The 21897-nt window shown below is 54.2% G+C and overlaps 1 protein-coding gene across 2 annotated transcripts in view; it reads left to right on the top strand.

The window, feature by feature from the left end:
• Window positions 1–21897, top strand: part of CTIF (cap binding complex dependent translation initiation factor) — a 300249-nt gene that overhangs the window by 203926 nt on the left and 74426 nt on the right. Inside the window, exons 8-9 of one of the 2 annotated variants that reach the window (XM_039228853.1) lie at window positions 2403–2898; window positions 5467–5766. In XM_039228853.1, coding sequence (XP_039084784.1) covers window positions 2403–2898; window positions 5467–5766 — 796 coding nt within the window. Of the gene's footprint in view, window positions 1–2402; window positions 2905–5466; window positions 5767–21897 lie in introns of both variants that reach the window. The other variant, XM_039228852.1, reaches the window with a different exon arrangement.

The raw sequence follows: 21897 nt of genomic DNA, 5'->3' as shown, positions 1-21897 counted from the left end.
CATTCTTGAGATGATAAATTGTAGAAATGAAGACCAGATTAGTTATTGCCAGGGGCTCAAGAGGAGGTGGTGGAAGGGAAGTAGGTGTGGCCATGAAAGGGCAACAGGAAGGCATCCTTGCAGTGATGGGAATGTTCTGTATCTTGACTGTATCAATGTCAAAATCTTGATTGTGGTCTTGTACCAGCGTTCTGCAAGATGTTACCATGGGAGGAAACTGGGTAGAGGATGCAGAAGATCTCTCTGTATTATTTCCTACGAGTGCACGCAAATCGGTAATTATCTCACAATATAAAAGTTCAGAAAAATAAATTCATGCTCATTTAGAAAACACAAATAAAAAAGAAAACTCCTCATCTCATCCCTCAGAGTTAAACACTGTTAGTATTTTGATGTGTTTCCCTCCTGATTTTTCTTTTTTTAAAGTTTTTTTAAAATTTATTTATTTTGAGAGAGAGCACACACGAGAGACGAAAAAAGAGAGCACAAGGGAGGGGCAGAGAAAGAAGGAGAGACAGAGAACCCCAAGGCGGCTCCATGATGCCCAATGCAGGATCGATCCCACAAAGAACTATGAGATCACGACCTGAGTTTAAATAGAGAGTTTAATGCCTAACCACCTGAACTACCCAGGCGCTTTTCCTTCCAGATTTTTCTATGCATACAAATATTTGCCTTAAAAAGTAGCACCATGCTACACGTATGACAACACGTGCTTTCTTCCATCAACCAGAGTAAAGTCTTAACACCATGTTCTTAACATTCCACATTCACTCTCTCACTGTTAAACACTTCCACAATGCACATGCTAGCGCCTACATCCCCGTGCAAGGCTTTTGATTATTTCCTTTTGATAAATTGCCACCAAGTGGAATTACAAGGTGCAGCAGTTTACATGTACTAGAGGCTCTTGTAATAGATAATCAAACTTCCCTCCGGAAGCATCCTAATTTCTACTTCTAACATACAATGTGTTGTCGTTACCATTTGTGTGGAAACAAAAGACTATACACCTGTCTCTCACTTAATAACTTTAATTCCCCTTGAAAACCCTGCCAGTAGGGAAAGCTTTTCAATGAAAAAAAAAAATGTTTTCATTAATTTTAATTGGAAAATGATACATTTAACCTCAGCCCAAGAAGCCTCCAGATTTTCACAGATAAAAAATTATCAAGTGAATCAATGCCGAGGGGCGCCTGGGTGGCTCAGTCGGTTGAGGTGGGGGTGTGAACGCAAAAGTGCTTCCGGAGATGGAAGCAGCCTTTGTGCCCAAGACTGGAGGGTCCCCTGTATGCCGCCTACCCAACCCTTCACCTCCCTTCAGTCCACAAATCAAAATGTTTGGGGTTCACCCCATGTCCACACTTAAAATTTGTTCCAAGTCCTACTCTCTGGCTTAGAAAACAGTGTGTCCAGTAAATCGGTGCGTTAAATGTCACTTTTGTGTTAGTCGGCTTGGCTCCCATAACAAAATACCAAAGACAGGGTGGCTAAACAACAGAATCTCTTTTCTGAGAGTTCTAGAATCTGGAAGTCCAAGATCGAGGTATCTGCTTGATTTACTTCTGGGGCCTCTTCTTATAGCCTCACATGGTCTTTCTTCTGTATCCATGCTCTTGGTGTCTGTCTACTAGATTTCCTCTAATTATAAGGACACCAGTCCCCACCCTAAACGGCCTCATGGATTAACTTAATCCCCTCTTTAAAGGCCCCATCTTTAAATACAGTCACATTCTGAGGCAGTAGGGATTGGGTATTCAACATGTGAATTGAAGGGGTGGGGACACACCATTCAGTCCATAACAATTTCTTATTGCATATTTTGTTTGTGGGCTCGGGGTTGAAAATGTCACTGTACCACATCCCCCCCTCCACACACACACACATACACAATAGTTGTTGAACAAATGATATAACTTCACAAGAGCCATCGTGGTAAAAATTCTTTCACAGGACAGCTGTTCCCTATGCAGGTCTGTGTACGTGTCTTCACTGGAACGTGCATAGAATGTGTTTGGAGGATTCCCCAAATGGTAACAGGTGCATCGAGAGAATAAGCCGGGTGGCTGGGGTCAGAGGTAGGACGATTCATGATCTACTCTAGTGCATCGTTTGAATTTTGCTCTCCACGCATGCGCTGATGTGTATTCTAATAAGGGAACAGCATAATACGTGAACTCAGGGACTGACTCAGCTCCTGGAATCACAGGCACCTGTCTGTCTCATGCTCGGCTGTACCCGCAGACCCTGTCGCTGCACCTGGCACAGAGGAGATGTCCAGTAAGGGAGTTGATGAGATGAATAAGTGAACTACCCCATGAACTGCTCTCCTAGTGTTTGGACACAGGGGCCCTGAACAATCCTCCCAGTGACCGTCTCTGTCTTCTCACTTTGGTTTGCAGACGGCAGCAGAGACCCCCCGGAGGGAACAAGCCCCAACAGCATGGCGACCACCAGCCGGGCAGTGCCAAACACAACAGGGACCACCAGAAATCCTACCAGGGGGGCCCGGTACCTCACTCCTCCGGGAGGCCCACTCATCATGGCTACAGCCAGAACCGGCGCTGGCACCACACCAACATGAAGCACCCGCCAGGCGACAAAGGGGAGGCGGGCGCCCACCGCAGTGCCAAAGAGACCGTGACCGTGGAGAGCCCCAAACTTGAGGACGCCCTGGGGGACACTGGGCACAGCGGCCTCGAGACCCCCCGTAGCCCCGATGCCCCAGGCTCGGTGGCTTCCGAGAGGCTGCCGCCACAGCCCCCACAGCAGCCAGGGGGGCCGGAGGCTGAGACAAAGCGTAAAGACAGTATTACTCCCGAGCGCATCGGGGAGCGGCCCAGAATTACCCTCCTCCAGTCTTCCAAAGACAGGCTGCGGCGAAGGCTGAAAGAAAAGGTACCGGTAATTGAATTTTCGTTGCTCTCTTGCACCAGGGAGGACAGCGTGAGGTAGGCGCTTTGGTAGGTGGGCTCGGGTGTGAGGGGGCCACCACCCCCTGGCCACCAGAGGGCTGGGCCATACACAAACCCCTCCGGCACCTTCCAGATCCTCACCTTCTGGTCCTGCGGGGGGCCGAGGTGGGCATTTGGCACCAGCCCGCAGCCTGAGAAGGAAGGGGAGGAAGGTGCATGTACCTGAGGGGGATGGGATGAGTGCAGGGAAGGCTTGGTTCTTCCTTCCAGCATTTTCTGGGGCCCACCACTGCCCTGATAGATAAAGGGCATTTGGGAAAGACTTGGAGCTTGTACGATCAGGACGGATGCTTCCCCTCCAAGGTAAGCACCAGCCGGCTGTGGTCCCCACCAGGGTCGAGAGCAAAGGTGAGTTGGGCCAAGTGCAAGCAGGCCTCGGCTTTACCATTCTCCTCCTTCATCAGCCAGTGGCCCAGGAGGGCTCTAAGGGACAAAAATTGAAGGAGGCCCTCAACCCTGGCATCACACAGGTGCTGACTCTGCTCTGACACCAGCCCTGAGAGGAGGGGGGCCTTCTTAAATGTTGTCTCCACCCCCCCAACCTCTCTTTCTTTACTTTATCCTGACCCTGGCCCCCCCTTCCCTGCCAGGGATGCAGAAAAGGTCACTTGGAGAGAAACTGTTCCCAAGAAAGGCCAACTTGCCCCCAGCCCTCCCCACAGAGCCCTCATTCTGGGGCTTCTGTGGAGCTTGAAGCTCTGGGCTTCTTCCTGGCCATTCTCTGCTTCTTCCTTTCCTCCACCTTTTGCCTGAAAGGCCAAGCCCAGGTCCACACTCAGGCAGGACAAGGCAGGTCAGACCCCCTCCCCAGCCAATGCTCAAAGCAGCCCCTGCCTCCTTCACAGCCCTGAGCCCCCAACCCCCTGCCCCTGGTGGGGGAGGCAGCTGTGAGGTCCAGGAGGAAAGCCTCCCTCACTTCCTTACTTCTCAAAGGTGGGAGCCTGGAGACCAGGCTGGTGGTGTGTAGTGACCAGTGTGATGACAGTGTGTAGCATCCTGAAGGCCCGCCAAGACCTATTCCTACAGCCTGGCCACGGAGCGGGGATTGTTCATTAAATTCCCTCCAGTCCTACTAAATGTAGCGGGTGCTGGTGCCACAGAGTGGAAACAACAGGGGCTGTAGAGCCCAGCAAACCACCTGCTCCTCACTCTGCCTTTGACTGGCTAGGTGACCTTGGGCAAGTTACCTAACCTCTCTGAACCCCAGTTTACTTGTCTGTAAAATGAGAGTAATACTACCTACCTTGCAGATAGACAGATGATGGAGATTAAATGGCCTGGCATGAGTAAAGACCTCCTGGGTGGGTATTATTTTATATATAGACCACTCCTTCACCCTGTAGCCCAGACTGTTGGACAGCGGGGTGGGTAAGGAAGGGATAGAACATGTAAGACAGATCTATAACACCCATTCATTGGTTTCAAGGACTCCCCTTAGGTGAGGACTCTTGGATTCCTAGGCCAGGAGGACACTGGCTAAGGCCATAGTAGGGCTCAGCGAAAGCTCTACATCATCCAGCCTTCTCATCTTCCCAGGAAGTAGACTGAGGTCCAGAGAGTGAAACCATCGCCCACAGCCATGCAGCTAGAGGCAGAAAGCAGGTTCTAGAACCGTGGTCTGTGCGTCCCAGCCTAGAGCTCTCCTTGTTGAGAACAGAAGGGCAAGCATGGGACCTCGCTTTATGTCCCTGACCCTGCCCTACTTCCCTGATCTCCCATCCCAGTAGTTAGGGTGACCACATTCTTGGCCATCAATCCACTGTATTTGAATAAATACTTTTGAGACTATCAGATGCCAGTTCAGGTCTTCTCCAGTCCAGGTCTGGTCTACGTGCAGTGAAACTTCTTAAAGGTGTAGAGTTTCTTGTCTGAAATTTCCTTCTTAGAAGTGCCAGTCAATGTAGTGGCATACTGGAGGACTCCCCGGGGTATAGCATTTGTTATAGAAGGCCAGCACAGTCTCCATAGGACACAAGAACTGGGGCCATGTTTACCCAGAGAGGACAATCGGCCTTGGGCCATGGGAGCTGGGCGTCTGGAAGACAAGGTTGCCCATTCCATGGGCACCTTTTACCAATGTAGCAAACAATTTAAATACTTTCCTCCTTCCTGCCCTTGTTCTCTCTTTGACCCAGTTTTTGTTATCTTTTTTCATCTTTTAAAAGCCCCATTAAGTCATTCCTAGCGAAAGACATTCAATGGGCATGTAGAAAAAACAAAGCCAATATATGTGGGAATCCTGGGTAAGAGCTAGATCTTGCAAGAAAGATTAGCCCCCAGGTGTCCTAGGAGCCAAGAAACAGGTGAGCAGAGGGCCTTGGGGGTTGGGGGTCCTTGGTGGAGGTCAGCATTCCCAGAGGGACCGGACCTCAGGTTCACGAAGGTAGGGCTGGGTCCTTTCCAGGGGAGGCAGGCCTCCCTCCACTGACCACCCCCCGAGGTGTGCTCAGCTCCACTGAGGCATGACTCAGTTTGTCTCCCACACCCCCAGGACGAAGTGGCTGTGGAGACCACCAACCCTCAGCAGAACAAAATGGACAAGCTGATTGAGATCCTCAACAGCATGCGAAACAACAGCAGTGATGTGGATACCAAGCTCACCACCTTCATGGAGGAGGCCCAGAACTCCACCAATTCCGAGGAGATGCTGGGTGAGATTGTCCGGACGATCTACCAGAAGGCCGTGTCCGACCGCAGCTTCGCCTTCACAGCCGCCAAGCTCTGCGACAAGATGGCACTCTTCATGGTGGAGGGGACCAAGTTCCGGAGCCTGCTCCTCAACATGCTTCAGGTAACCGGACACCAACAGCTGCGCCTCCCCTCCCCCGCCCCACCGTGCCCGCCTGTGGGTTATTACTAGAGAGAAGGCTGCAAATTTTGACCACAGTTGAACTTTTCCCAAGTTCCACCCTTGCCCCGATTAATTATAGAAAATAAAAAGGCACTGGAGGGGCACGGGATGAGTGGCCAGATTTGTGTGTGTTTGTGTGAGTGATCCATGGTTACAACAGACCAATATAATTTTATAGGTGTTTCATGTTTAACCAGCCTTTCCCTCTTTCTGTTTCCGTGATAAGAGAGCTGACGCTTGCTCTTAACCAGTCTCTGTGCTTTGACCTCTCCATGTCCAAGCAGACATGAACTTGGTGTAGATTTCACCTTTCCTCCTCCCGCCCCGGACCACCACCCCCAGGCCCTGGAGGTGGCATAGCTGGAGCTGAACAGAAGGCACAAAGGCTTTGAGCAGGAAAGGTTCCGTCTTTTTGCCGATACACTGGACTTCCTGAAACCACTATTAAGGCAAAGGGGAAGTGTGGAGATCCAAGGCTATCTTGTTCCTCAGTGCCTTCCCACTCAAAATCCCTTCTCCCCCAGAGAGCTTAATCTCGGTCCTTTTCACTTCTTCCTCCATGGGTGCCCGCGTCCAGTGCTGGTTTTATCACTGTGAGCATATAGTAGGTATGGGTGTGGATGCATTGACTAAGGCCAGCGCTGTTCTACCTCACAAGCTAGAGGCCAATCCCTACCCTTGTGTCACAGGTGGTAGCAGGTAAACTGGTGGCATCAAGGGAGAGGTAGCAGGTGGCCCGGCATGGCCACCCTGCCTGGGGACTCTTGGCTGGAGAAAAGTCCTCTCTACTCTTCATACTTTGACTAGTTGAGATGTGAATTGAGGTTCCGGTCCAGGTGAGGTGAGACAGGAGCCTGGGAGTTCCAAAAGCAGAAGTGCAGAACTGGAGGGGACCACGTGCAGGTCTCTCTGAACGAGGGGGATCGTGACATAAGTCGTCCAAACTATGACGCTTCCGAGAGGTGTGAGGGCTCCATTTGTCATCACGCCCAGACACCAGGCGTAAACCAAGGCGTGTGGTCACCTCGGTCTTAACCACCTGGTTCAAAGCCTAACGTCTCTTCCTAAAAACCAGGGAGGAGGGAGCCCCCTCTACATGCCACCCGCAGGGCTCCGTCCCTGCCGTCCTCCCCTCTTCCTAGGGAGAGCATGCTCACTGCAACTTGAGCCCTCGCTGGCCAGCCCGGGACTGCTTCTTTCCAGCTCCAGGCCCCGATCAGGTTCCCATTCCTGGATCGCCCACGCTCCCCTGGTGACGAATTCCCGCATTACCTGAGGGATTTGCACATCGGGCATGTCCCTCACGGGCCGGAATGTCCTGGGAGTGTGGAGGGTGACGGCAGGGAGCAGCCTGTCTGCCACGTACTGCCAAGCACGGGGGAGCTGGGGACGGGATCGGCCTTTGGCTTTGGATTTTGATCTTTTTCAGAGAAGGGCCAGGACAGGGCAAGACTTCTAGACAATGGCTGCCAACTCCAAGTAACCTGGCCAGAAGCAGTGGCGGACAGACATACAGGGCGTGGGGATGAGACGCACCCAGCCGGGAGGGGCAGCTGGCCGCAGGGGCCACCCAGGCTCCTGCCCGGGTCAGGCATCTCTTCCAGTGACCTGTGGTTAGAGCAGCCTTGCCCACAGTGTCCGGCAGGGCATCAATCCTGGGAAATGCACAACCACAGAAGGGGCTCCGTGGCACGCCCGCCTCTCCATCAGCCACAGAGTGGACTGGCTTAGCCCAGCAGGAAGGGAACCTGTTTGGCTATGCTGAACTCAACAGTCTCCTTTGCATTCCCCGGCTAATAACTTCTTGTGGATTTGGTACGCCAAGAGGCACGGTTTGGCGAACACTAGCGTAGGGCAAGAGCTGCGCCGGGAAGTGCTTGGCTTGGCTGCTTGACGCCCATCAGGGGACCTTACAACGTTGCTGCTGGAATTGAGGCAGGGACCTTGAGGGAGTGCCCCACGGAAACCTCCTGCCTCACTTTCCCTGGGCCCTTCCACTGCAGGAAACAGTCCCGGGTGCCCCGGGTCCACAGAAACCTGCCCACCCCACAGTGTGGCTCAAGGACAGGTATGTCGTGTACTTTGGGGGCCAGCCCTACTGATGCCACCTTGTCCCTGGAGCAGAGGAGGGCCAGCAGCCCTACATCAGCCATTTGCCTGGGTGGACCTCTTGTAGATTAGGTATTTAGAAACCTGAATGTCCCCCATTGGCCTCCACACACCCATCTTCACCACTTGCAGCCCCAGCTTTTGTGTAAGGTAAGGAGAGAACCCCTCAAAGGGCTTGAGCTAGACACTCACTTTCGAGACCCTTCAGGCTCCCACGGAGGGCAGACTGGATATGCTGGCATCCAGCTGCCCCCAAGCCCCTGACTCCCTGCTCCGAGATCAAGTCCCTGATTGCAGGGCCCAGAGGAAGACACCCCCCCAAGTCTGATTGGGCCTCTGCGGGCCCTGCTGCTTCTCTCAGCCCCTGAGGAGGTGACAAATTAAAGTCACCTTTCCAGGCAGCGTGATTCATGGCCATTCATCACCCCAGACTCACAAGGTAGGAGAAAAGAGGGAAGTAGGCATGGCTCACCGAACCCCACTTTCCTTCTTAATGCCCACGGGGATGTCTTTTTTCACTTGCCTTCACTTTCTGGCAAACCTGATTTGTGTCCCTCCCCTGGCAGCATGCCCCAGCCCGCGCCCCAGAGCTTTCCCCTTCCCTTTCTCCCTCTGTGGTTCACTCTCGGCTCCATCCTCTTTCGGCTCCCTGGATCTCCAGCCAGCCCCTTCCATGCCTCCGAGATGCCCCCCCATATGGTCAGTTAGGCTGCTTCCTGCACGTCAGAGGCCCGGCTTAACGGTGCTGACTGCAGTGCGACAGGGGCGTGAAGTGCACACGGCTCCTGGCATTGGCTTTGGATGTGCTCTCTTTTGCTGCCCAGGTTTTGGTGGCGGGAGCTGGTGACATAGGGGGAGGGGGACAGGCTCTGATGTAGTGGATGCTATGGCAGAGGCGGGCAGGGTCCCACCAAGCTGGGGTGCAGACCCATGGGGCTGAGGTGGGGGGGCAGAGGGCCTTTGACGCTTCCCAGCCAGACCCGGCATTGTCATCTCCAGGAACCCAGAACACTGCCCTCTCGAGGCATGATGACGCCAGATGCCCTGGGGTTTCAGTGGACCTCCCGTCACCAATCCCACAGCTCAAAAGTGGTCTCCAATTTTTACATCAAAAACGAGTCTTTTTGCCATAAATGTGGTCCTTTCCTTAGCGTTCCGGTAAACAAAATTCTGCTTCTTATAACAGACATTTTGTCCATGACGTGTCAAGCATTAGATCGGTGCTTCTCATTAGAAAGGCGCTTCGCAAACTTGAATGCGCTTTTGAATCACATGGTATTTCATTTAAATGCAGAGTCTGGGTCAATAGTTCTGAGCGTAGCCTGAGATTTTGCAGATCTAACAAGCTCCCGGGAGATGCCGGCACCGTTGGCCCAGAGACCTCACACTTTGAGAAATAAGGCATTGTACTGGATGCTCACGGTTTGGAGCATCATTTCACAAATGGGCCAACTGAGGCAGTCTTTCGGTGTGATGGTGCAATGTGGGAACCTGGCCTGGGAATACTGAATTTCAGCCATCAGGTGTTCGTTCGGCCAGTGGTTCTCAGCCCAGCTGCCCACGGGAATCATCTGCAGAGGAGCTTGTAAAACACACTGATGCAGGGGTCCCACCCCAGGGCAGACGAGTTCCATTCTCCGGGGCAGGCCGGCCTTCCTTCGGTAAGAACTCCCCGCGGCAATTCTGCTGTGTAGCTGGCTGAGCACCACGGTCAGGACGATACTCCAGAGATGCCCTGACTGTGCCACCGTTGTCACTTATGAACCAGCTGGCCCTGCCTGTCATCCCGTGACCAAGCGAGAAATTTGTAGCAGGTACTGGACTCTTTGCTGAGTAATGTGGAGGACACGGAGCTCGGGCTCTCCCTCTTTGGGAGAGCTCCAAGGCAGGAGACGGGGCTGCTGAGACAGCCCCTTGGCCTTGCGTGGCCTCGGGTTCCCCTCGAGGCAGTGAGGAAGCTGTTCTGGGCCATCCCAGGGGCCCTTTCTTCCGCTTCTCTCGAGAGCCCCATTCTGGGGTTCGTCCTGGGACACACCCACACCAACCAAGTCATCCAGGCGGGAGCCCAGAGCAGCCTCTCCTCGCCACTGGCCCTACTTCTCTCTGGCCTTTCCTTTCTCTTGGCCTCCGACATTTGTCAGGGCAGCTATCATGCGTTCCCAGAGAAGGACCTCACTCCCAACCCACGTTGCTGGGGGTGGGCCGGAGGCTGGGTAAAGCCGGGGAGTCACTTTGTTTCATTACCCATCCTGCCTCACTCCACCCCTCCCCCCAGCCCATTAGCAGGGTTCCATGCTCACTAGAGTGTGAGCGCTGACACTGTCTGGCTTCCGGGACAGTATGGGTTGCCCAGGACCCCTGGGTTATAGAAGTCACCAAAAACTCGCCTTGACCCTCACCAGGGAATAGCGGGATGATAATAGGGTGGGGGGTGGGGGGCGGGGGGAAGAGGCTCCAGCTTCACCCAGGGAAGAATGAGTGTGCCTTTTTTCATGGGACCTTTGGAATGAGAGGAATTGGAGGCCTGAGCCCCCTCCACACAGCACTGCCCTGACACCACCCCAAGCCTTCCACTTGGGCTCAGGGATTGCTCCTTCGTCGAGATATGCCTGGGTAGTACAAGTTCAAGCCCTCCTCTGTTGAAATGTGCATGCCCTGTTTAGCCAAGAGGTGTCTGCATCTGAGCTATGCAGAGCAAAGTATTATTAGAGCAGGCATCAGTGTGTCTGTAATTGACCCCAGCTCTCCCTAGCAACCGTTGCCAACAACACATCTAACAGAAGGATGCGATACCTTTTTTGAAAAAAAAAAAAGAAAGAAAGAAAGAAAAGAAAAGAAAAAAAACCCATCTCGACTCAAGTCGTAAACACAGTGGGGCTGTTGTGAAAAAATGCCAAATCGGAATCTGGCATATGACCAGATTTCAAAATAAATTGCTCTCCACCAGCACCTTCCATAAGATCGTCTTTTAAAAAGCTGGCCTTGAGCTAGAGAGCAGATAAACGCTTGCGTTTCAGGCTAGGTCACCAGGAAGCACTGTGTTTGGGGCTTTTGATACACAGACACTCCACTGAGTGGTGCCAGGGGGCTGTGTGGGGCTTCTGAGGCGTCTCTGGGTGGGAGTGGTGTCAACTGTGGGCTTAGGCCCAGGAGCTGCACACAAGAGTCCCTGGTCTGGCTGCCCCATCCGTAGATGAGAACACAAGATACATCTGAAGCATTTGTGTGACACATACACCCTACTCCTGTCCCATTTCTCGAATCCTCTGCCCGCTGTCTTGGTCCCACATTTGCTGGCTTGGGAAGAGAGGCACTGGGCCATCCCTCTAATTCCACGCAGTAGAGAGAACCTCCTGCAGAGAGCAAGGTTCTGGGAAAATTAAACTTGTTCCTCTCCACTTGGAGCCTGGAGTTCCTAACTCCCACCTTTCACAGGGGGGAGGGAGGAGAGGAGCTAACATTGATTCTTGGGGTTGTAACCAGTTCTAAATGTGAGCGTCTCGAGAGCAGAGGTTCTGGTGAGTTAGCATCAGTCACCAGCTCCTGGCTTCATGACTTGGACATAGTAGGTGCTCAGGAAATGCTCGAAAAGGGAAGACGGAGCCCTCAATCTTGGGCCCCGGTGCTCCCTGGCGTGTGATGGGCTCCACCACTCCTGAGCACTTCGTGTGGGAATGCCAAGACTCTCTCCAAGCCAGGTTCCTGGGCAGGAATCTCTCCCCATGTTTATAGATGAGGAATGTGTCTCAGGAAAGCTATGCGCTTTACCCAAAGCCATGGGGCTGAGTGGGAGCCATCGGTCTGGCACCCTAAGGTGTAAGGCCAGAAGGTTGGGAAAATCAGGAATCTGTCTCATGAAGCTATCCGTGGGGATTCCAGAATCCACCCTTCTAGAATAATCCCACCGCCTTTCCAGCAGTCTCAGAGTCTGAGCTTTCTGGGCCAATGGAGGGCTAGGAGTATTTGAGGAAACACCTTTACATCGCCATTTGCTTTATCCAGATGAACCACACCACTGCTACTTCTGAGGTGAGGCCTGGCTCTCCGCCTCGCTCCCTCTCTTTGCTTAGACCTCTCTCACTTCTGCATGCCCACCACTGAGCTGACGTGCACTCCAGGCATGTAAACTAATTTTACCGTTGGCCCAAGCCAGGCATACCCAGGGATAGAAGCACATTGTTCTGTGCATTCCAGAGCTCGAGCAAAGCCCTGGGCTGTACCCACCCCGAGTTCCCCTCCACTGGTTGCTAGAAATCAAGAAGGGATAAAGCAAAGGGCTCACAGCCCATGCAAGCAGCTTTCCCTGTGGGCAGATGGTGGATGGTGATTGCAAAGACCGACGAAAGGTCTTTTTCTCTAAAAAAAAAAAAAAAAAAGTTGCCCCACCTGCTGGCCAGTGCATGCACCCTCTGAGTCATCCTGCCCATGCCGAAGTCCTTGCCCTGCGAGGGCCATGCGGACCTGGCACACACATGCCCTCCCATGGTGGGCACCAGCAAGCCTACCTCACATGCCATGGGAGACCGCAGGACCTTGACCTTCTCCTACAGAGTCTGCAGCAGGCACAGCTACCCCCCACCCACCAAGGGAGAGCCGATGCTTGACTGATTCCAAGGCTCCAGTCCACCCTACCGGACCCAGAGGGACACACCTGTTGCCCACACTTGCTTTGGAATGAGCGGATCGTTCCTTCTTTCCTCCAATCCTCATTTCTTCCTCTCAACAAACACGTAATTAATCTTCCCTGGGTACCTTCCACCATGGCAGAGCCTGTATATGGGTCTCTGCTCATCTGCCCACCCTTCTCGTCTTCTCCCACTTCGTGTGGGTGAGGGGACCATCCAAAGTCTGAGCGTCTTATTTGAGGCTGACTGTTCAGCATGGTGCGGGGTGGAGGGGTAGCCCGAGGGCATGGTGGCTTTCAAAAGTGCTGAATCTTAAGAACCCCTTCTTGGAACTTTGGAATGCGGAGCAGGGCAGAAGCAGCCCGTAATTTTACCAGGACAAAAGCACTTTGAATTTTAACTGGAAAATAAGCAGAGGAAAGCAAGTGGTCGTTGACCCTCAGTAAGTCCCAGAAGGAGCCCAGAACAGCAGCTTGCCCGTGAAGGTCTTGTTGGAGGCTGTGTCCCCTGGCGTCTTGGGAGCAAAGACTGTCCTTGTCATCCTTGGGTCCCCCCACCGTGCCGGCCCAGAGCAGGTACTCAGCAAGCATCAGATGGTGGGGTCAGGGGTTCAGCCCAGTGGGGACAGAGGAACACTGGTGGCAAGAGAAGGGAATAGTTCAGTGTCCTGCTCCCGCGTCTCTGGGCCAGGGGAAATTTACCCGAGTCAGGGATTATTTCACCATCACCCGTGTTTCTTGCCAGGCCGCGTTCTCCTCCCCGCACAGCCTCACCCCCACGCCCGGCTTCATTTTCCCTGCTAAATCCCCTCATAGAACTTGGCTGAGCTCTTCGGCCCTGCCGAGGCAGGCCCTGCCGATAAGTGGGTTATCGGAGAAGGCCAGCTCGGGTGTCCTGGGCCCCAGAGGGTCACCCCTGGCTGGCTGGCAGCTCACCTCCGGCACCTCCTCCTTCCCCCTGCGCAGAGCCAGGCCAGCAGGAGACAGCGGATCCTCCCCACAGCTCAGCGAGCGCCCGGCCCCCAGCCGCCGCTGGGAATCTGAGCTATGCTAAGCCGCCCCAGATCACGGCATCGCTGCCCTGCCCAGGCACGGCCGGCCCAGACAGGGCGCCTCTACCTGCCGCGGCCGCCTCTGGAAAGCTGGCACTGCCTGGGCCGATGGAAAAAATCTCCCTGCAGGTTATGTAACTGCTCCCCACCCTGTCCCTGTCCCTCCCCAGGGAGGCTCTCCAGCCACCATCCAGGGAGAGGGGCCGTCCAGGGGCCGGGAGGGCATGGCGGAAGGTCATTCTTTCAAAGAGAAACACATAGTCTTGAGTGATTGTCCGAGCTCCTCCTCAAGGAGTCCCCAAGGCCCCGCGAAGGCTGCTCTTCGCTACAGGCTGCAGAGCTCAGAGGCCTGCCCCAGCCGTATGGTCTTGAAGGGCGGGCGAGAAGGGCTTGTCAAGAGAGCTGAGCTCGCAGGAGGGGCTGAGAAGGAAAGAGGGAAGGACAGCTTTATCGTTGGCTTGTTTGGTTTGGATTGGTTGTGTTTTTTTATTTTAATTTGGCCTTTTTTTATTGTGATAAAATATATGCAGCATCAAATGACTGATGAGCATGACTGAGCGGCACCAAGCACAACCGTAAGGTTGCACAACCGCTCCCACCATCCACCCCCAGAACCTCTCATAATTCCAAACAGAAGCCCCGTAGCCATCAGGCAGCACCCCCGCCCCCCAGCCCCCTCGCCTTCTATCAACATGGCCCTCGTGCTCTTACACGTATCCTACCGAAGTGGCATCCTAAAGTAGTTGTCCTTTTGTGTCTGGCTTACTTCACTTAGCAAAACGGTCTCGAAGTTCATCTATGCGGTAGCGTGCGTCAGAATTTCCTTCCCTGACCCCAGGTGAATAATATTCCATGGGCGTGGATGTGCCTCCATCTGTTTATCCATTCATTCATCGTTGGATACTTGGGTTGTTTCCTCTTCTGGCTTTTGTGAGTAACACCACTGTGAATGTGCACTGAGAAGTGTCTGTTTGGCCCCTTCTTTCAATCCTTTGGGGATCTATACCTAGAACCCGAATTACTCAATCACATGGAAATGCTACTTTTAACTTTTTCAGAACTGCCGAACTGTTTTCTGGGTCATTTTTGATGGGAGAAATATAATGAGTGAAGACCCAAAGAAATGGTGCAGTTGAGTGACAGTAGGGAGATTGGCTTGCAGTCAAGGGTGTAGGTAGAGAGTTGGAGGAAGTCCATGAAGTGGAACAAAAGGGTTTAGGCTTTATGAAGAAGGGGAGCCATTGTTGGTTCTTGAGCTGTAGCATCCCCAGGTTATCTAAAAATCACAGAACAAGGGCTCCTGGGTAGCTTAATCGGTTAAATGACCGACTCTTGATTTTGGCTCAGGTCTTGTTCTCATGGTTTGTGGGTTCAAACCCCGCATCGGGCTCTGTACTGACAGTGCAGAGCCTGCTTTGTATTCTCTCTCTCTCTCTCTCTCTCTCTCAAAAACAGAAACTAAATAAATAAACATTTTTTTTTTAAGTTTTTTAAATCACAGGACAGGATGGACCTAAAGGCAGGACCTATAGGGTATGCATCCAATCCATTCACCTTGTAGATGGGAGACTGGAGGCCCAGGAAGGTTAATAGAGGCTGTACTTTAGGAAGACATGTGTGTTGGGCTATTGTATGTTATACTTGGAAATCTCTTACATTAGGGAACCAGGGTTTTTAGGTGACCATGGTTAGCTCTTCATAAAGAGAGCACACGCAGATTGGAGCCTGCCCCTCAGAGATCTAAGCTGTGGCGGCCCAGACGCTTTCCCCCACCCTCCCCTCCGGAGCCTGCTTCCCAGCCCTTGGTGCATGGAACAGTCACATTCCAGCCACCGGGCCCCAGGGCCAACAGACCAGCATGAGAGATGTGCCACTCTTCCTCTGCTCCTTTCTTTCTCAAGTGCCAAGAGCTTCAAGAACAGGAAGTCAGTAGAGAATCTTTAAACCGAAGCCCCCATATGAACAGGCTTCCCAGCCAAGGGCGAGTGATCTCTGTTCCAGAGGGGGAGAGCACAGGGCCGCCCATGGAGAGAATGAACAAGGACTCTGTCCAGTGTGCCTCCACCCCGTGCCCTTCCCATGATGCTGCTGCACATTTCCCCTCCTCACTCCTTCCCCTGTACCTGCATGCGTGGGCTGCGTTCTGGATGCCTGATGTGGATGACAGTGACTTATCCAGTCAGGGGTTGTGGGAGTGGGGCAGAGGGGTTGGGGTCACAGAAGAAGGATGACAGGACAGTGATGTAAGCAAGATTATCACACTTGGTTTGAGCTCGCTGCTTTCAGGGCAGCTGGCTTCCGTCTCCCTAGACAAATAAGGAGGTTCCTGTGCATGGAGAGAAGTCTTCCCAGCTCCCCTCCAGACGGCCGCAGAGCGATCCGCAGGCATCCCAGGTGCAGAGTACAATGCAAGGAAGCAGGTGGGGGGTTTATCTGTGCCTCCATTGCTTCTGGGCCAAGGGGCGTCATGAGAACAATCCAAACCCATGATAGACCCACTTGCTAGTTTCTTCTAGACTTTTCCCCATTTGGTGCATCTCTGTCCAGAAGACATGGTGACACTCAATCATGAAACAGAGGCTAGACTGTGTGGCCCCTCGAGGTCACCTGCCAGCATAGGAACTCTTGGGGCAGCCTCAGAACCATCAACACAGGAAGTGCACCCTTGGAACCAAAGTTCAGAATCAGGGCTCCCTGTGCACTGAGTCTCCATCCCTACTGCCTTGTGCTTGGAGTTGAGTCTTCAGGGAGAAACACTCCCGGCCCCTTCCTGGCCCCACCTCAACCCCAGTTCCAGCTGGCAGTGCCAGGAAGAAGGTGGGATGCCCCTTTATGGCAGCACCTAACCCTTTGGTGTCCTTCTAGATACTAGTTCACAGAGGGAGGAGAGCTTCAGGCCACCCTGATACGTGGAGACAGACCTGCTCAGTCAAGAGCAGTCCCTTCCTGGGATAGCCACCCAGCCCTGGGGAAGCCCCTGGCCTCCCAGATCACCCTACTCTTGACAGTCCCAGCTAGGCCTGACCATGTTCCAGAGAGGTCGTGGTACCATGTGTGTACATGCCCGGATCATTTGCATCCAGACCTCTGAAGCTGAGGGGACCACATTACTGTATGATGCCCAGCTCAGCCTCCGAACAGGGGTGATGCCAAAGGAGGGGAGTAGCTTAGGTGGTCTTTGGGGCTGGCTGGACTACAGCTAAAGCCTATGAATATACCTGTAATGGGAATACGTGTATCCTTGAGCAGCTGCATATAAACCAGAGCTCCACATGTTGGACTCACACTGGCCATTGACCACACCCCTCCCCCCCGGCCCCCCCCCCAGGAGACGATAGTTACTGCATTACTCTGGGTATTGAAAAAAACCTGACTAAGGGAATAGTGTCTCCAATGCAGCCTAGAAGCAGAGTCACCTGGAATTCAGCCTGCAGGCCACCGAACCTCCCCCGGCATGACTTCCTGCCGTGTAGCATAAGAAATCATTGACGAAGCCCAGAGTCCAAGCCCCACCCAGTCTAACGTCTAACCCTGGTTCCAGTACCACTCAGCTGGTGACTTTGGGCCGATCTCACACTCCAGCCTCAGTCTCCATTAAATACAACCCTGCTCCTACACATACTTACCCCACAGACAGGATCATTGTTAAAATCTGTTGGAACACGGATCATCTTGTCTTTGTCCTCTTAAGGCTCTTCCTCCAAGAGGAACTTCTGAATTTCATAAAATCATATTTATCTTTTTGCATTCTTTTTTTTTTTTCATCAAGTTTCCTAGGAGAGCCCACACACACACCTATAAGCCTAGGAGCCACCAGCTCATGCCAGGACTTGGGATTCAGATATGGCTCCGTGGATAACCCAGGGATCCAACAGCAAGGAAAGCCCTCACGGGGACTCTGGGCCTGGCATTGAGGCCCTGCTAGGTGCCCAGGTTCAGCACTATTAAACTCCAGCAAAGCAGAGGCCACTGGCCTTTACCAGATATTTAGAAGTCTGCTGGAGGAGCAAGACCAGCTCAACTGGAGAGAAGTTTAGAAAAGTCAGAGGAGGGGGCAAACCTTTTAAGTGCTAGCAGCTAGGGAAGACTTCCTGGAAGAGGTGGCATGAAAGAAGAGGTAGGATTTGGAGAGCCTAAGGGAAACGAGGAAGGAGCCAGAGCAAAGGCTTATAGATGAGAGGAGCTGGCTGGGGGGGGGGGACATTTGTGTGGGATGAGGCACATGGTGGCCTGCCAGCCTGGCCAAGGGTGCCTGGATAGCACTGGGGGCCCCGCCAGTGTCAGCAAGCCCCGGTGTGAGGCCGCCCAGCCAGGCCGTGACCCCAGGCCACAGTAACCACACTGGCCCTTTGATTTGCTGGCACTTGCTCTTCACCATTGCAGGCCAAGACGGTTTTCATCCAGAACTAAAACTTTGCCTTTAAGAGTAGCGAGTCCCTGCCAACCTTGGGCCTCAGTCCATCTTGGGCAGGAGGCCGGAAGGACCACTGCCCCTGGGGCCCAGGCCAGCCTGCTGGGGGGCTCCGGACACCAGGATGTCACCGGGGCAGATAGTACAGGGCCTGACCATCGGGGGCAGGGTCCCAGGTGCCTACTCCTGAGGCTCACTCAGCCCCTTGCTGTGGATCTGCTCCTCCTGAGAGTAGCCTACGAGTGGGTGCCCACGTGCTGTCTACACGCGGCCATGCAGCGTCAGCTGTCTGACTGCCCCCTCCTCCTGCGGCAGCCATTTACCCAACCGGGGAGGCTGTGTATGAGGCCGCAGGGCCAGGCAGTGTCACAAAAGCCTACCCACTCTTATCTCCACCTGCCCTGCAGGCGCCCCTCCTCCTCCTCCCCCAGCACATGTTTTCTGGCCTGCCTCAAGGGTTAGACAGGAGACAGAAGTCCAAAGCCTGCATCTTGCCCAGCTCCATTCGCAGTGGCCCTCAGTGTCCTCGTGTGGTCGGGGGATTGGCCTCCCCAACACGCAGCAGGGCTCTCATGGCTCCTCTTTCTGGCTCCCTCAGCCCCTCGGGTTCTTGGCCTTGTGAAAGTTGAGTGGGAGTCCAGGACCGAAGAGAGCCTGGAAAATATTTGGAAGACACCTGGGGGCAGGGAGAAGAAAAGATTGGGGGCTGCTCAGAGGGACTTAAAGGTGTGGTACAGGAGGCGCGCCCTGGCGGCCGTGTGCTCAGCCCTAGCTCCTGCCCTGCAGTCCTCTAGCTGGGTGGCCTCAGGCCAGCCCACTCACCTGGTGGCTTTCTCGCCTCTAAAATAAAGGAGTCAGAAGGGCAATTTCCGAGTCCCTACCAGCTCTGTCTGTTATTCTAAAGCAGACATGGCGGGCATTCAGAGTGACTGTTCATTGCCCACTGCCACCCGATTGGTCAGTGGGTTGAGCAGTGAAGAGCAGACCCCATGTCACCCTCCGCCAAGCAGGGTGGAGGAGGGAGGTCTGCCGTCCAGTCTGCCCCTCCCTGCCCTCCTGCCTGGTCTGTGGAGTCAGTGCCCTCCTGGTGGGCAGAGCAGCCTGCAGGGGGCGCCAGCGCCTCACCTGCCTGCAAGCCCCTCCCAGCCAACCCAGCGTCTTGGCTTCCCCCGGGGGTTTTCCCACTGGGAAGATTGAAGCCATATGATGGCGTCTCTGCCACAAAGCCACCTCCCGGTGTGCAGTCTCCAGACCCTCAAGGGGCCCCAACCCTGAGTCCAGCAACCCCAGCATGAGGGTCCCTTCCAGACCTCTGCAGCAAGCCAGCCAGCATGGAGCTCACTCCCCCGGCGTCTGGGCATTCCTGTCAGGTGTCTGGCTGGGGGCCCTTCTTCTCCCCGCTTTCAGCCGGCAGTCTCTCCGCAGGCATTCAGCGTGCACTGGGCCGGGAGCAGAGCCTGTGCACCCTAAGTACCCATTAGAGTCTTGTGAGGTGGGTGTTAATGCTACCCATGGGTAAAGAAAGTTCCAGAAAGCTTAGGAAACACACCTGAAGTCTCATAGCCAGTGAGCTACAGAAGCAGAACCAGACCCTAGTCCCCGCTGTGTCCTGTACCCCTTGCCTCCTCAAAACGTGTGCTGCCTGTGTGCCTCTGTTGGCTGAAGTGTACTTGTGTTTGGGGACAGGGCCGGGCCAGGTATAAGGTAGAAGACAGGTGGTGAGGAACCAGATTAGAAGATGCCTTTGAGATGACAGTGTTGACCAGAGCCTCCTCCCCGCAGACTAAACAGTAGCTGAGTGATCTCCCCATGGTCACCTTATGACCAAAAGCATCGAAGCAGTTTCCAGCCCAGAGCTCCCCTGCCTCAGTGGGGGCACAGGGGGAGGGGCACCTCTTTCTACCAAGCCGCAAGCCAGGCAGCAAGGTGGCCACTTGTTCCCCCAAGCCAGCCCCAACTTCTCCCCCGTGGACATCCCACTCATGGGTTTCCAGCCCATCACCCTGGTGATTCATGAAAAAAGGCAGAGAAGAAAACTCAGGCCGGTTTGATTTGTTCCTATTTGACGACGCTGGGGTCCAGAGGCTGCAGCTCTGGGTAAAAGTGGGTCCTGGTGAGCGCCCCCTCTGTATTCAGACCCCGAGGTCAGGTGGCAGGCTGAGTCTCCTGTGTCAGGCCCCGGCAACGGAAGCCTGGAGGCAGCAGGTCATGTCTCCAATGGATCCCCTGTGCTTCTATCGGCTGTCTAGGCTGGAGGAAGGGGTGGTGACACCTTTAACCGGTCCCTTCCTCACCTCCTGCCAAGCCAGAGAGGACAGGCCATCAGGCCTGCGAAGGGGAAGGGAAGGAGAGAAAATGAGCCTGCAGGCTGTCTCATTTCTAATGCTCTAAATTATTGAGAAGTGAGGACCCAGGGGTGTGAGCCGAGGCAGTCTGAGTTGCTCAATCCCGAAGGAGCCCTTCTAAGGTTTCCCCGGCACCCAGCCCAGAGTGTCACCCTAGAGAAAGAGCCACGTTGGGAAAAGCCATCTTTGCTGCTGCTGCCATGCCTCTTCTTTTTTTTTTTAACCTCCTCCCCCCCCCCCATACAACTTGATTTATTATGACCCCAATGCACTTGAGCAGCTGCGACTTCATTTCAGAACCAGGTTAAGTAGCCGAGGGTTCAAAACGGAAAAGGTCGGAAGGGGGGCTGCGGGAAGGCGAGGGACACTTAATACAGTGCATTCCCACGCACACCTCTGCTGCCCCGGCTTCGAGTGCATCCCCTCCCTGCAAATGTGTTGTGGCCACACAGACACTTTGGCTCCTCTGCCTTATAAAAGGGAAGCTCGAAAATGTGGTGCGTTGGCATATTACAGCTGGCTCCCCCTTGCTTCCTCTCCCTCTGGCCTGGACAGAAGAGGCAGCGTTCTTGAGAGCTGCTTGGAATGAGAGCCCCACGGGGGCAAGATGGCCCGAGGCCAGTACAGCTTAACAAGCATCTATTGAGCACCATCTGTGTACCTAAGGGGCAGAGTGGCGTGGTGGGGCAAGTGCAGATAGGCTCAGAAGCTGCATTGGTCCCTTGCCTGGGACCCTGGGCTCCCTTCTCTCGCCTCACCCCTTCCAGTGTGCAGTCGGGACAGTGTGTGTGTGTGTGTGTGTGTGTGTGTGTGTGTGTGTGTGTGAAGACCTCCCAGCCCTGCCTTTGTGGAGCCTCTGGCTTTTCAAGCCCCCTTCTTGTCAGGCTCTCAGATGACCCCAGAGGTCTTGCTTGCAAAAGTTTGTTCTCTGGACTTTGTGTTTTTCCCCGTCTGCTCTACCCTCCCAGTGCCTCCTGGCTCCGGCCCCAGAGCCAGCCCCTGTCTGTCCCTGCAAACACAAGTCAGCTGTGTGTGCAGACAAAGCCTTGCGTCGCAGTGTGGGGGCCGGGCTTGCACAAGGGACATTTCCAGGGAACTCTGGGGGCGGTGGCTGGGAGGGCAGAGGCGACTGTCTGATAGCAGGGACTCGGCGTCACCGTCTAGGGGACTTGGCCGGGTCCCAGGGGCCAGTGGCTGTGGGTGGTGACTGGGAGAGGCGGCGAGGCTGGAAGAAATCTGCTGTTTGAGAAGTGTAGGAAATGGTCTGGAGAGAGAGATAACAGCCTTTTCTCTGTGTGTCTGTGTGCGTCTGCGTCTGCCGGCGTCTGCCGGTCTGAGGCCGTATCTAGTGAGATTTTTGTCCTGGGTTGTGAAAGTGACCTATGGAGCCAGCAGCAGGGTTCAGGGCCTGGGAGAGAAGACATGTGGCCCTCCCTCCCCTCCCCCTCATCTTGTGTTCCTCTCTACGTCCCTCCTCCCCACCAGCCCCCACCAGAGAGTAGGGAGGGGGTGGGGCTGGCGAGAAAGAAC

The sequence above is a fragment of the Hyaena hyaena genome, unplaced genomic scaffold (genome assembly GCF_003009895.1).
Source record: "Hyaena hyaena isolate Hyena2069 unplaced genomic scaffold, ASM300989v1 scaffold_33, whole genome shotgun sequence".
NCBI classification, from domain to species: Eukaryota; Metazoa; Chordata; class Mammalia; order Carnivora; family Hyaenidae; genus Hyaena; species Hyaena hyaena.
Note: the sequence above shows the minus strand (reverse complement) of the source record. Positions and strands in the feature narration are given on the sequence as shown.